This window comes from Nannospalax galili, unplaced genomic scaffold, assembly GCF_000622305.1.
Source record: "Nannospalax galili isolate Female #2095 unplaced genomic scaffold, S.galili_v1.0 scaffold136, whole genome shotgun sequence".
Classification (NCBI taxonomy): domain Eukaryota; kingdom Metazoa; phylum Chordata; class Mammalia; order Rodentia; family Spalacidae; genus Nannospalax; species Nannospalax galili.
In genome coordinates, this window is record NW_008340872.1 from 8,363,625 (window position 1) to 8,377,954 (window position 14,330).

At 40.1% G+C, this 14,330-nt stretch overlaps 2 protein-coding genes across 7 annotated transcripts in view; one reads left to right on the forward strand and one right to left on the reverse strand.

The window, feature by feature from the left end:
- Positions 1 to 5,201, forward strand: part of Ltn1 (listerin E3 ubiquitin protein ligase 1) — a 63,562-nt gene extending 58,361 nt beyond the window's left edge. For 3 of the 4 annotated variants that reach the window (XM_017798906.2, XM_029564907.1, XM_029564908.1), the window contains exons 29-30: positions 766 to 933; positions 2,141 to 3,410. In XM_017798906.2, the coding sequence (XP_017654395.1) occupies positions 766 to 933; positions 2,141 to 2,203 (231 nt within the window). In that variant the 3' untranslated portion in view covers positions 2,204 to 3,410. Of the gene's footprint in view, positions 1 to 765; positions 934 to 2,140; positions 3,411 to 3,757 lie in introns of those variants that run through there. The other variant, XR_001872512.2, reaches the window with a different exon arrangement.
- Positions 735 to 14,330, reverse strand: part of N6amt1 (N-6 adenine-specific DNA methyltransferase 1) — a 22,888-nt gene continuing 9,292 nt past the window's right edge. Inside the window, exons 5-6 of one of the 3 annotated variants that reach the window (XM_008836031.3) lie at positions 11,165 to 11,306; positions 9,065 to 10,028 (exon numbers count right to left, since the gene is read on the reverse strand). In XM_008836031.3, coding sequence (XP_008834253.1) covers positions 9,904 to 10,028; positions 11,165 to 11,306 — 267 coding nt within the window. In that variant the 3' untranslated portion in view covers positions 9,065 to 9,903. Of the gene's footprint in view, positions 894 to 9,064; positions 10,029 to 11,164; positions 11,307 to 14,330 lie in introns of those variants that run through there. The other 2 variants (XM_008836032.3, XM_008836033.3) reach the window with 2 other exon arrangements.

Below are 14,330 nucleotides of genomic sequence, written 5' to 3' on the forward strand. Positions count from 1 at the left end.
CTTGGCAGGTCCTTATTGTAGCATACAAGGTCCAGTGCTGGGTAAGACCGTTGATGATTTTTCTTCACCAGACACCTGAAATACACCTTCTGGCACTATGAAAGCAGGGAGGAAGTTTTCAGGTTAGTTCCAGTTTGATTTCTCTATGATCTGCAGCAGTGTATTGTGTCTTCAGTAATCGGGTCTTACTGTCTAGTTCCATTGGACAACCAAGAGTAATGGCAGTAGTCTTTGCTGATTTGGGGGCCTCTGGAGTCTCCCTGAGCAGTAACTCCTATAGTGAGATAGCCCATGCATGGCACTGAGAGTTAATAACCCGTGTCTTCTGCGAGAAGCATTGTCCACCCATGTAGTGAACTGTGTTCAAACTGTTTTTTATTTAATTCTATTTTTAAATTAGCTTACAGAGTATTGGGTTTTCTTTAAGGGTTTTTTTTATATACCTTTGGCTTTAGTTAACCTATACCCCCCTTACCCCTCTTTTCCTCTGTCCTCCCTGCTTAAACCTTTAACCTCCAGTATTCATCCTAGAGTCTCGTTTTGTTTTTTTTCTAAAATCTCTCTTTAATGGAGAAAAATACGTTTCTTCCTAAAACTTGAGGTTTTTAAAAAGAAAACATTTATGAAAAATTAGGAGATAAGAATATAACCAGTCAGATTCTTTTCCTTCAGAATGATAATTCAAGTTTTAAATATATAGAATTGAATAAAAATAACATTGGCGGTCTTTCATGTACAGTGATTCTTTTTTCTCTTTATTAACAGAATGGAAGTATTATGGAAGGCTTAGCATTATGGAAAAATAATGTAGACAAACGGTTTGAAGGTGTTGAAGATTGCATGATCTGCTTCTCAGTTATTCATGGTTTCAACTATTCTCTTCCCAAAAAGGCCTGTAGAACATGCAAGAAAAAGTTCCATTCAGCTTGCTTGGTAAGCCAAAGAGAAATTACACTTTATGTGATTTGTATACATGTGATTTTAACTTTGAAAGACGGTGTATGAAGCTGGTGAGAGGGCTAAAGGGGTAAAGGCACTTGCTGCACGAGCCTGGCAACCTGCATTCAATCACTGGGACCTGTGTAAAGGTGGAAGAAGAGAACTGACTGCAGTTGTTCTCTGACCCCCACATGCATGCCACAGCATGTCTCTGGTCCACTCCCTCACATAATGCGAACACACACACACACACACACACACACATACACGCACATGCACACACACGTTAATGTGTGTTACACACAAGGATAGTTTATAGCAGACATTAAAATGAATTTTTCTGCTAGGCATGGTGATGCACGCCTTTAATCCCAGCACCTGGGAGGCAGAGGCAGGTGCATCTCTATGAGTTCAAGGCTAGACTGGTCTACATAGCGAGTTTCTGGTCAGCTGGGGCTACAGAGAGGCCCTGTCTCAAAAAGACAAAAAAAAAAAAAAAAAAATTTCAAAATCTGTAAAAGAATTCATAATTTACTGGGCTCATGCATCAAAGCACTTTAAGTGGATGCTTCTTTTAGTTAAAAATATTTTAAATTTGTTTTTATTTTATGTGTATGACTGTTTTGCCTGCATGTATATAAGTGCCCCTGTGCATGCAATGCTCACAGAGGCCAGAAGAAGGGCATCAGATCCCCTGGAACTGGAGGTATAGACAGTTGTTAGTTACCACGTGGGTGCTGGGAACCAAACCTGGGTCTTCTGGAGGAGCAGCAAGTGTGTAAGAGCTGAGCTGGCTTTCCAGCCTCATAAGTGAATACTTTAAGACCGCTCTTAGGACTCAATAATTGATGGTCTTATGGGATCTAGACCAAGAGGGAGGTTACAGGACTTGACTTGGTCCATCCAACATCAGAGCCCTTTGCTCTTTGTAAACATCACATTGAATAGTATGTTGATCTAGGTCACTTGCTTTGCAGGTCTTCCTTAACCGTAGTGGTTTTATGTATGAGTCTGGATAGAAGGGATCACAGCATCACCTTTGGAAAGATACTCAGTTGTGTTAATTTTGGAGATATATAGGATGCAGAATTCATAGTATGTTCCCATTTTAGTTTTGCCATTTAAAGGTTACTTTAGATGTATATATGTGAGATGAAAGCTTTAGAGAAGTTCTTTTAACCTTAAAATGCTTCTTTTTCAGTATAAATGGTTTACATCTAGCAACAAATCGACTTGCCCACTTTGTCGTGAGACCTTTTTCTGAGGTTTTTTCCATTAGAAGAGATCCCTGAAATAAGTCAAGCAAAGACATTGCATTGGATCCATCTTAAAGTACTGATGCGAGGAAGCCAGTAAGCATGACTTTTAAATAGAATCGTCTCTGGAACATGATTTTGGTTAATGTAGTATGATCCTCAAATCAGGTTTACCTATCTTTAGATTGCTTTGTAAATGTTTGGAAACTTTTGTCTTTTACAAAAGAACATTACATATTTGAGAGAAAATATTTATATTAATGGTTTAATCTTTGTATATTTAAAAATAAATATCTCTCTTCTGAAAAATAACCTAAATTATACAATTGAAATTTGTGAAAACATTATACTATACTATAACTTATAAACCCTTTCAGTTGTTGGTCTGTATTTTAGAATAGTTCAGGTGCAAGGCAAAATGAATTGAGAGCTGATTTATATCTTATTAGTGATGACAGCAAAATTTAATGATAAAAATGACACTAAGCTATTAATATGGCATATCTGGAGCTGTTTGACACATACTCTGAAATCTTACATGAAAGAATTTAAACTGAACTTTAAGGTGCCTCTGTCAGGATTAAGAAATTCACAAAGTTAAATTCATGACACTGGCCTTTTGCCTGAGGAAGAATTATTTCCATGTATTAATGAAATTTGAATTGTAAATTTGTCAGTGAATGTATTACTCAGTTTAAGTGAGCCTCCAGAGGGTGGAATTTGAAAGAAGTAGTAATTGATTATTTTATGTGAAGTAGAATGAGTTATCCCTCTATTAAGGGAGGAATAAATAAATATTACTTATTGGTGGAAGAACCAGTATTGAACAACATTGTAGGAGGCTATCAATTTTGTAAGCAAAGTTTGCTATTCTTCCTAGCCATAGTTAAGCCACATTAGAGATCTGGGGATGCTAATTATTTTCAACCATCAGAAATGAAAGTTAAGGATTTTAGTACTAAGTAAAATTAAGTCTAACAAAACAACCTGAAGTATAAACTGGTGAAATATTGCCTTTAGCCACAGTACTATTACCCTTAGAAATTGTATCCAGAGTACAAAAGTGTGGAAGTTTGAATCATATAATTTTATTACAGTCTTCCATTTCATATATTGTAGTTAGAATATTTAAGGGGGTCAGTTAATCATCTCTGTTGCAAATGTTTAATTGGTAAACAGCAACTCATGCTAAATAAAATTACTGCTCACCATCAACTGGGTAATACGACTATTATTGAAACAGTATGAATGTGGTCAGAGGACTGCAATCAGAGCGAAGTACTGTGTGGGGTCATATCTCTTGAGTTGCATTTGTAGATACAGCATTCTGTTTAGTTTTGTCTCCAAAACTTTTCTGTGTAATATTACCTTACAGCCTTGAGGCTCAAAGAGACAGTGAGTAAAGTGTAGACAGTAAAATTTTACTACCTCTTCTTAACCTTCTTAAAATATTGTCTTACGCCTATCTCTCACATAGAAATCTCAAGGGATTATGTTATGACCCTGTGAAAATTGCACTTCAATAATGGCTTTATAATCAATTTTGTTTATAACCTTTCCAGTATTGGTTCTTCTTGGCTTCGGATCCAGGCCCGAGTAGAAGAAAAGGCAAAGCAGCAGGGCACTGGTTCCCGCTGTGCTAGGGCGTCAGGCTCTTGATGAAACTACTCTTCATACGTAGAACTCTTAGTACATTTCCTTAAGACTTGTATGTATAATTGTAAAGCTTGTTACTGTTTATAGGCTTAAGAAAAAGCTTTCCAAAGTAAGACTTGAAATTCAGAATACCACAGTAAAGTTTTACTTATTTAGCTTTGACAACACTAAGAAAAAGGATACTAGCCCTTACAATTTTAACATAAAGCAATCTTAACTGCATGAGAGTCAAAGACCATTACAAAATTATTTAAAACCCCAAAGTAAATTGCAATTTTTAAAATTTGTTTTTGATTCTTAATGTATCTCATGCTCTAATGTATGTATATACTTTTCTGTGGCTTAAATAATGTTAATACTTGATAACATTTTTGTGGTGTGAATAATTGTTATTTGTTATACCATATGTGCCCATTAAATTTCTTTTTAATTATAAAATATTTCCAATATACAGAGAATGTTACTATAAATTCCCCTGTATTCTTCCCGTACTATTTTGCCACATTTGCTTCTGGTTTTTAGAGAAATAAAATGCCACTCTTTTGTACTCCTCTCTGGTGCCGTTCTCCTCCTTCCTCCCCAGAGCCATCTTACAGCTCTCAAGTTTGTGGACTTCCTTCCTACTTGACATTTTCCTACTTCCTGCTACATGTTTATATCCATAAACGATATGTAGCATTTTTCACTTTTCAAAGACTTGAGTGTGCCATCCTGCTGTGCAATCCTTGTAACTTGCTTTTCTGTTTACCTCTGTTTAGTATACTTGGCAGTCCACCTAATAATCACTTGTTATTTTGCCATTTTGGAGAAATGCTGCAGGTGTATTAATTAGCATTCTTCCTCACCAAATGTGGTAGGCATTCTGGAGGGTGGGTGTCAACAGTGGAATTTCAGGTATTGGGATATGTACACTGTTATTCTACATGATGTCAGATTGCTCTTGAAAGTAGTGTACAAGTAAGTGTGCACTCCTACCAGTACAGTGACAGAATTCTGCATTTCCTGCCTTGTCACTCATGCTTAGTTTCAACGGAATTCTTCAGTTTCTAGTTGGAGAGCTGTGGGCTAGGCAAGTATTGTAGGGCTGAGCTACATCTTCTGTCCTTTATAATTTATATTTTCCTAACTTCTGACAGACCTAGTTTTGTTGATGCTTACTAGTAATTATTTTACAAACGTGCTGTCAATAATCTGTGCTTGTTTTTCTACCCAATTACCTATATTTTTACGTGGGTCACATAATGCTTAACCTGTTAGCCAGTCACCTATGTACTTTGTCCTCAACATGGTGTGTGACTTTAATTTTGTAGAAGTTTTCCACGTAATTAAAGTGATCATTCTTTTCCTTTATGATTGGGCCCTTTTTTGTATTAACGTTAAAAAATTACAAAAAAAAATTTATGTCTCAGTGTTAGTGTTATGCCTGCATGTATGTAAGTGCACCCATGTCATGCAATGCCCACAGAGGTCAGAAGAGGGCATCAGATCCCCTGGAACTAGAGTTATGGAGAGTTGTGTTAACCCCTGTTAGCTGCTTGAATTAACATTTTAAAACTTTGCTTTTTCCAGGTTGCTCTTCTAGCCTTGCCAAATTTTAACTTAAAGGTTTTATAACCTGGTTGTTCTCAGCCCTGTTCCCCACCCACCCCCCAAGTTGGAGGTAAAAATGGTGTGTATCTGTGATGGAATCCTTGAACTTCTGTATAGATTTATTCATTTTACAAAAATTCCTTGCAGGGGCTGGTGATACGATTTAGTAGATAAAAGCACTAACTGCTCTTGCAGAGGACCAGGATTCAGTTCCCGGCACCCACATGGCAGCTAACAGTTGTCCATAACTCCAGTTCCAAGGGATCTGATGCCCTCTTCTGACCTCCAGGGGCACCACACAATACAGGTGAACTTATACACATGCAGGCAATACACTCATAACACATAAAATAAAAATAAAATATTAAAGAAAAATTCTTGCAAAGGATCTTGTTCAGTTAGGATGTTTATTATGAGAATCTATTTCTGGTAGATTTAATAATCTTTTTTATTGTGAAATTTATTAGCATACGCACTTCTTTGAGCAACACCCAGGCATGATATAATTTGTGTCTTTGATGCCCAAACTTGATAGGGGTACTTAAGGAGGTTAAGAAACAAGGTAGTTTCCATGGCATTCTAAATTCATATGCTATTAAAAAAACATAACATCAGTTTTTAAAATTATAAAATAGCATACAAAGAAATGGGCTTCATTATGGCATTTTCTTTTTTTTTTTCTGTCTTTTTGAGACAGGGTCTCCCTGTAGCCCCAGCTGGCTGGCCTGGAACTCACTTTGTAGAGCCGACTGGCCTTGAACTCACAGAGATCTGCCTGTCTCTGCCTTTCCTCCTGAGTACTGAGTAAAGGTATGCTCCTCCATGCCCAGCTAATGGCATTTTCATAAATAGGTGTCATTGTACTTTGCTCTAATTCATCTCCTTCCTCAGCATCAGTTGGAAGACAAGGATAATGCTTTTTTCTGTAACAAGTAGACATCTTTGAATAGAGCGCTCCTTTTTGTTTTCCAGTTTGATAAACAGAATTTATACAAAAGAAGACATGCTAATGTCTGTAACAAAAAAACTAGGATTTCCCGAGAAGTTCTATCCTCTAATGCAGCATGCATTTAGCTAGGCCTATACATGTTGTCCACACAGGATCTGAGGCAAGGAGAAACTAATGGAAACAACCAGTGTTCATACTGATTGTTGTGTTGTAATAACGGGTTTTGTCTCATGTAGAAGGTTTGTTTTGTCTGCTGACAGTGAAACTCTCTTGACTAGAGTGTTAGGTTGCAGGCAAGGTAGTAAAACTCTCCATGCTTTACATTTCTTGACACTTCAGTGTCTTATAGGCTGGAAATGGATGTTCTTGGTGAACATCAGAGAGGTCTCTCCTGTCACTTGCTCCTTCCACACTCTTCACTGGTCTAGTGAGATTGTGGTGTGAGCTTCACTTGGGTAGTGTGGTCCAGCAAAGCCAGTGGTGCCTGAAGGGCGGTGCAGATAGGGATTCCTCACAGGGTCTCTGGCAGGCCCTTGTGGGCGAATCACATTGTAGTCCTTTTGGATTCTGGGGGCAAAACCCTGCTATTAACTACAGTTGCTCCTGTTTTGAGTAACAGTTCTTGGCCCGACATTACATCTTGGCAGATCCTGAGTACTTAACAATTAGTCATTAAGTTATCCTGACTCTCCCCCACCATGAACTAAACTAGGTTTTTGTGTTTTTTTTCCTTTTGGTCTTTTTGGGACAGCGTCTCCCTGTAGCCCCAGCTGTCCTGGAACTATGTAGACCAGGCTGGCCTTGAACTCACAGAGATCTGCCACGTGTGCCACCATGCCTGGCTTAAACTAGGTATTTTTAAAAACTTTTTTTATGTGAATGTTTTACCTGTATGTATATTAGTGCACCTCTTGTGTGCAGAGACCGTAAGAGGGCTTCTGATCCCCTGGAAATGGAGTTATGGGCTGTTAGCTGCCATGTGGGTGCTGGGAATCAAATCTGGATCCTCTGGAGCAGCAGCAAGTACTTCAGAGATGAACCATCTCTCCAGCCCCTGAGTGGTTTTTTTTTTTTTTAATTTGTTGAAAATTTAATACAGGTATGTAATGTACCTTGATCATACCAACCCTCCAACTCTCCCCAGAACCTCCCCATCATATCTCCCTCCCAACTTCATGTCCTTTATTTAACCAGTTAGTGCTGCCCATATGTGCACAGGTATGCTGTCAGTCACTGAGGCTTGGGGAACCTGCCAGTGGCCACGCCCCTAAACGTCCCTCCCCCTGCAGTCATCAGTCAGCTCTCAGCCTGGGGTGGAGCCTCAGGAGCCTTCCCCCCTCTCTAATTTTTTTCCATATAGTTCTGCAGTGTCAGCAGTCTTTAATAAAGTATAAAGATAAAATAAAAATGAGAAAGCTAATAAAAACTACTATAATTACCACTAGCTCCTTCGCTCTGGGTGGGACATTGGGAGCCCCTCCTCCCTCCTGGAATGTTTAACAGGCTTGATCTTGAACGTACAGAACCACAGCTGCTGTGTGTTCATGTGTGCAACAGCATGTTGCATTCAAGGGGGTGTTGATAGAGATGTCCCATCTGTGGCTGAGCACTCAGTTACTTCAAAGCACTTTAAGCAGTAGGAGTCTGATTAACCACTACACCTACAGTAATTGTCTCTGTCCAAGGCTAAGAAGTCACAAATCCACACGGGAATGTTTAACTGGCTTGATCTTGTGCATACATCTGCTGTGAATTCATGTGTGCAAGAGCCATGTCCAGAGAACAGCATTTTGTAGCTCTCTATCTTCAGACTTTTACATTCTTTCCATCCCTCTTCTGTGCTACAAACTGCATTTTATCTGACTTACTAACCCCCAAAGTTGCTGTGCACAGCACAGCCTATCAGAGGGAAACAGCATACACAATTGGGCCTAACAGGTCCAGCTTTAGAGCCTTCTCTTGTTCTGGCCTGACTCAAAACCAACAGCTTTTTAGGTCATTGGTAAACAAATTGTGAGTCTCAAAATACCAGAGTGCTACATCTCTTTCTTGGGTATAGAAGTAGTTAACACAGAACTAATCCTTCCCCTTAGAAGGTGTATTTCACTGTGCTCCACACGAGACCCCACTAGTTTCAGTGAGATTCAAGAAACCTAAATTTTAGTAAGATTTACTACAGTGGTACATGCAAACATCAGTAATATGTTTAAGAGAAGTTGCTATTTTTGCTTTATTGAGTCAATCAATATAATGCCATCAGTGAACAGATGAGTGTAGTATCTTACAGAGAGGGAGGGTAGTTGTCCTAGTTTGTTTCTCCATTGCTGTGACAAAACACTTTGACCAGTACCAACTTGGGGAGGAAAGGGTTTATTTGTCTTACATCTCCCAGGTCACAGTTCATCAGGGCAAGAACTTGGAAGCAGGAGCTGGAGCACAGGCCACTAAGGAATGCTGCTTACTGGCTTGCTCCTCTGGCCCCTGCTCAGCTTGCTTTCTTATGCAACCAGGTCCACCTGGCCACGGGGGGGACCACCCACAGTGGGCTGGGCCCTCCCACATCACTCAACAAGTCAAGAAGATGCCCCACAGACATGGCCACAGGCCAGTCCTACAGAGGTAATTCCCCAATTGAGGCTCCCTCAAGCCAGGTGTGTCAAGTTGACATCAGGCCTATGGAGGCAATTCCTCAGTTGAGGCTCCCTCAACCCAGGTGTGTCAAGTTGACACTATCACTATCCAGCACAGTGGTCAAGATCTTACAAAGTAATCATCTGAGGTTACCTTTGTACCCAACGGAGGACATTGAGGTGTACTGCTGGACTTCTCTGATGAAATCAATGGCCTCTGGTGGGGCTTTATGAATGAGAATGGAGAAAAAGCCATCTGCCTGATCAATACTTCTGTAGTGGGCACTGAGCGATACTGATTTGCTCAAAATGAAACAACTGGTATACTGTCTGCAGTTAAAGTTGCCACCACAGTGAGTTCATGATAACCCACTGTCATTCTTAAATATCATTGTGCAAAATAAATGTCACCGCAAAAGAGTAAAGTTCTTGCTGTTGCTGTTTATCTTCTCAGACTTTCACAGACACATAAATATACGGGCTCAGTAGGTTTTTCTCTTTGCTGCTTCCTCTTTTCACTCAGTAGTAAGCAGTAGCAAAGGGCTGCTGGCTCAGGAGATACAGACCCAGCCCATTTCATGACATGTTCAGTGACATGGACAGACCACTGTAGTATAACCAATTTCCTTTCTGATAGGCATTTAGGGTGATTCTATTGCTTTGCTAGTATAACTAATGTTGAATCAAGCGTCCTCTCATATAAATATAAAATGCAAATCATAAATGTACACATTTACTTGCACATGTATAAATATCTGTAGGCCTAATTCCCTGAAAAGGAAATGCCCCATCCTTCCACTTTTTCTTTACCACAGATTTCTGAGAAAATGTCTTAGCCAAGGAATGAACTGAGCGTCTTCAGTTCCTGCAGCTCTTGCACACTTCAGTAGCTCTCAGTGTGCTCGGGCTTAGTAAACTTGAGGACTGAAAGGATTTCTTGGCCCGCTTGCCTGGAGAGTGCAGTGGTCCCTTGCAGACCTTTTGTCTTCAATGTTTTCAAAATCTCCTCTAAAATGGAAATTAAAAGATAAAATCCAATTTGGTGATGTGCATGATCACTAAACAGTTTAAGATGATAAACAGACACTACCGGCCATTCATATGGTAAAACGTATACAAGGAAATGGCATTAACACAAACTTGGGCCTCAGAGAAATAGGACACTTTATACTTTTTTTTTTGTCTTTGGGTCTTTTTGAGACAGGATCTCCTTGTAGCCCCAGCTGGCCTGGAACTTGCTATGTAGACCAGGCTGGCCTTGAATGCACAGAGATCCACCCGCCTCTGCTGTCTGAACGCTGGGACTAAAGGGGAGCGCCACCATGCCTGGCTCACTTTGTACTTTTAAGGTATTCTGAGGACTCTAATCAAAGAGCCTGCTTGATAGTGGTACCTGCTTCAGATCAAGTGGAAACATTAAACTTATTACTACCATAAAATGATCAAGTTTTTCATTGCTTAGTGTCAATCTCAGCCATATGCCCTTTTTGGAAAAGGTCAGTGAAGATATGGACAAACTGAACATGACAGTGCTCAAAGACATAAACTCATTTACACTCTCTTGGCACTGAGTTTACTTCTTTCAGGCATGCTGAAAATAAACATAACTTTTCCTACATAAATAAAAAAACTAAAAAGATTGAACTAAGAATGAAGTTAGCAAAAAAAAATTTAGTGATCGTGATGGGAGTGGATGGGCTAGGGATATCAGATGAATATCAAACAAGGTATATAGAAAAAGAGAAAATAGATTATGGTCAACTTAGTTATAATCTGAAAACTAAGAAAAACATTCATACAGTGGTAACATAGCTTTCATAGAAATCTGCAGATGAACTAGGATGGGAGAGTTGTTAAAGGCATGAAGACCAGAGGGTAAAGAAAAAGAATTCATCATATTGAGAGTGAAGGGTTAGAAGAAATCAGAGTTTATATTTAAATACTAGCTTATGAATGAGGGAAAACTGCCTCTCCCCAATTTAAAACACGAAAACTTTTATGTTGTCTTTCTTATATTTCAACATGAACTTTTGTCTGCATTAGCTGTTGTGATCAAATTCTTCAACATTCCCCATATTACATAAGTGATAGCCTGCTACATTATTGCCAACAAAGAAAACAGTTAACAGGCTGCTCTAGGTTACCTGGGTTGTTTTCTCTTATGGTAACTAAGTAGAACAGTCCTCTTGGGGAAAGCAGTTCTGAAGCTAATGGGAAGAATCTGTCCATGACTTCCCGACCGTCTCTGCCACCAGCCCATGCAGCTTCTATTCCACGACTTCCTACCTGTCATCAATTAGACTCTTTACTTTTGACTCAAGTTTTGTTGAAATCACAAACTGAATCTTTTTGATATGCTACATCACTAAACAAGTACAGATTTTCTTTTTTTTGAGACAGGGTCTCCCTGTAGCCCCAGCTGGCCTGGAACTCACTATGTAGACCAGGCTGGCCTTGAACTCACAGAGATCCATCTGCCTCTACCTCCTGAGTGCTGGGACTAAAGAGTTGTGCCACTATGCCCGGCACAAGTACAGATTTTCAAATGAGTGTATCTTCTCAGCTTCTGGAACATCTTGCTGCCAAGCTCCTGAAATGCTTATACTACAGGGGAGCATATAATTATACAGTGAATAAAAGACACAGTGCTGGGAGGGGTGCCGCATACTGCAATCTCAGCACTTGTGGAGCTTGAGGTGTGAAGATTATTGATTTCAAGGCCAGACTAGGCTGTACAGCAAGTTCAAGGCTACATAGCGAAACTCTCAAAAAACCAAGGGACCAAATGATACAGTTGAACGGTAGCGTTCTTTGGTTTTGGTATGCATGAGGTCCTGGTTCAGTCCTCAGCACTCTAAGAATATTTTGAACATATCAATGAAAAGTACTTCAACATGGACAAAACTTTTTTCTTCCAACTTCCCACTTCCCCATATGCAATCATACTTTGTTTTTATTCACTTAACATGGTATACATTTCCCCATTTAAAATAATTCCTTTATAAATACACACACACACACACACACACACATTTTTGACCAGGCTTGCCTTGATCTCACAGGAATCAACCTGCCTCCCATGGGCTGGGATGTGCCCAGCTCACACACGTAATTTTATAAAGAAGAAAAATATGTATATCTGCTTATCGTTCTCATCAATAACTGCATCCTGCTTTTCTCATCTCAGTGAGAGAGATGCTGTGTGTATGTGTGTGTGTGTGTGTGTGTGTGTGTGTGTGTGTGTAGGTATGTGTGTTTAGGTCAGGACAACCTTGGGTGTAGGTCCACATTTTTGGAGATGGAGTTACTGTTGTTCATTGATGCTTATGCCAGGCTAGCTGGCTTGTGAGTTTCTTGGAATTTTCCTGTCTCTACTTTGCTTCATGCTATAGGTACACTGGGATTATAGATGTGTGCTATTGCATAGGCTTTTCATGGGTTCTAGGGTTCCCAACTCTGGTCCTCATGGATGTATGAAAAACACTTTATCCATTGACCCATCTACTCAGTTCCATTACTCAACATCTTATGGACATTTCTTCCATATTTTCTGTTACAGTTCTAATTAACTTTTTATGGCTGTATAGTGCTTTATTGTAGGACCATATATTTAGCCGGTGTTTGGCATTCACTGTGTCTATTTGCTTAATTTTCTTTTAATGTAATTCTGATTATTCCCAGATGTAGCATCCACTGTTTAATCTTTCATAAAGTTAATCATATTAAAAAATCCACTAGTTCCTATTTTTTACCAAAACTTTACTTCTGTAGACTTCCTTTCCTTCTTCCTTTCCTTCTGCAGACTCAGGGACCCTCATCTTCCTCTTTCTTTGTTTACTCTGTTATTTTTGTAGGAACCTGTTCTCTGGGTATTTCAGCAGGTATGATGGTTTGGGCTAGCCTCTGCCAGGCCTCTCTAAATACTGCTCCAAAATGGGGTAGGAATTCTGTGGTATGGCTCCAGGACTGCTGAACCGCATTTATCCACTTACACCTGAGATGAGGCTCCAGGAAGGCCAGACCCCAGCCAAACTGTCAGGCCAAAGGAATCGTCTCAGAGGGGAGCAGGCGTACTTTGGTGGCCTTGTTTGCTTGCCACCTGTGCCATCTGACAGGTCCACTCCTGGTGCTTCAGAGGCCACACGCACAACCCACATCACTTTATTTTATGCTTCTGAACGTGATGCTAAGTATAACCATGTCTTTTTTTTTTTTTTTTTTTTTTTTTGCTGGGACTTGAACCTTGTTCATGCAGAGCAAGAGCTCTTAACACCAAGCTGTGTGCCTAGCCCTCTTTTTGCTTTTTAAGATACACTTTCATCAAGTTACCCAGGCTGGCCTTGAACTTGCAATCCTCTAGCTCCAGTATCCTGAGTAGCTGAGATTACGGGCTTGTATCACCTGTAAATTTCTTTTTGTTTTTTTTTTTGGCTTTTTGAGACAGGGTCTCTTTGTAGCCCGAGCTGTCCCAGAACTCACTATGTAGACCAGGCAGGCCTCGAACTCACAAAGATCCACCTGCCTTTGCCTTCAAAGTGCTGGGATTAAAGGCGTGCGCCACCACGCCCAGCCTCCTGTAGATTTCTTAATTTGTTTTGGTCTTTTGGAGGCAGGGTCTCCCTGTAGTCCCAGCTGTCCTAGAACTCACAGAGATCTGCCTACCTCTGCCTCCTGAGTGCTGGAATTAAAGGCTTGTGCCATCACGCCCAGCTCAAAAAAATTCTTTTAATGATTTATGTATTTTTGTTTATACAAATGTTTTGATGGCCAAAGACCATGTGGGCGCTAGGAATCGAACCCAGGTCCTCTGGAAGAACAGCATGTGCTCTGTTAATCCCTGAACTACCTCTCCAGCCTCCCACCCCAATTTTTTACTACATTTATTTACTCTGTTTGGGGGGCAGATGTGTGGGCATGCGTGTGTGGCACCACATGCATGTGGAGGTCAGAGGACAAATTTGTGGTGTCGGTTCTGACCTTTCACTGTGATGGTACTCAGGTTGCCAGGCTTGGGCTTTACCTGCTGAATCATATCCCCAGTCCTGTTACTGCCCTTTCTGATATCTTTTTAAAAATAACTTCTGTTGGGGCTGGAGAGATGGCTCAGTGGTTAACACTGGCTGTTCTTACAGTTCGAATCCCAGCACCCACATGGCAGCTAACAACTCTCTGAAACTCCAGTCCTGAAACAGCTTCTTCTGTCCTTGGGTATTGTAGACACAGGGTGCACTTACCTACATGCATGCAGGCAATACATGCATACACATAAAATAAAAATAATAAAATTTAAAAAATAATAAATATTTTTTA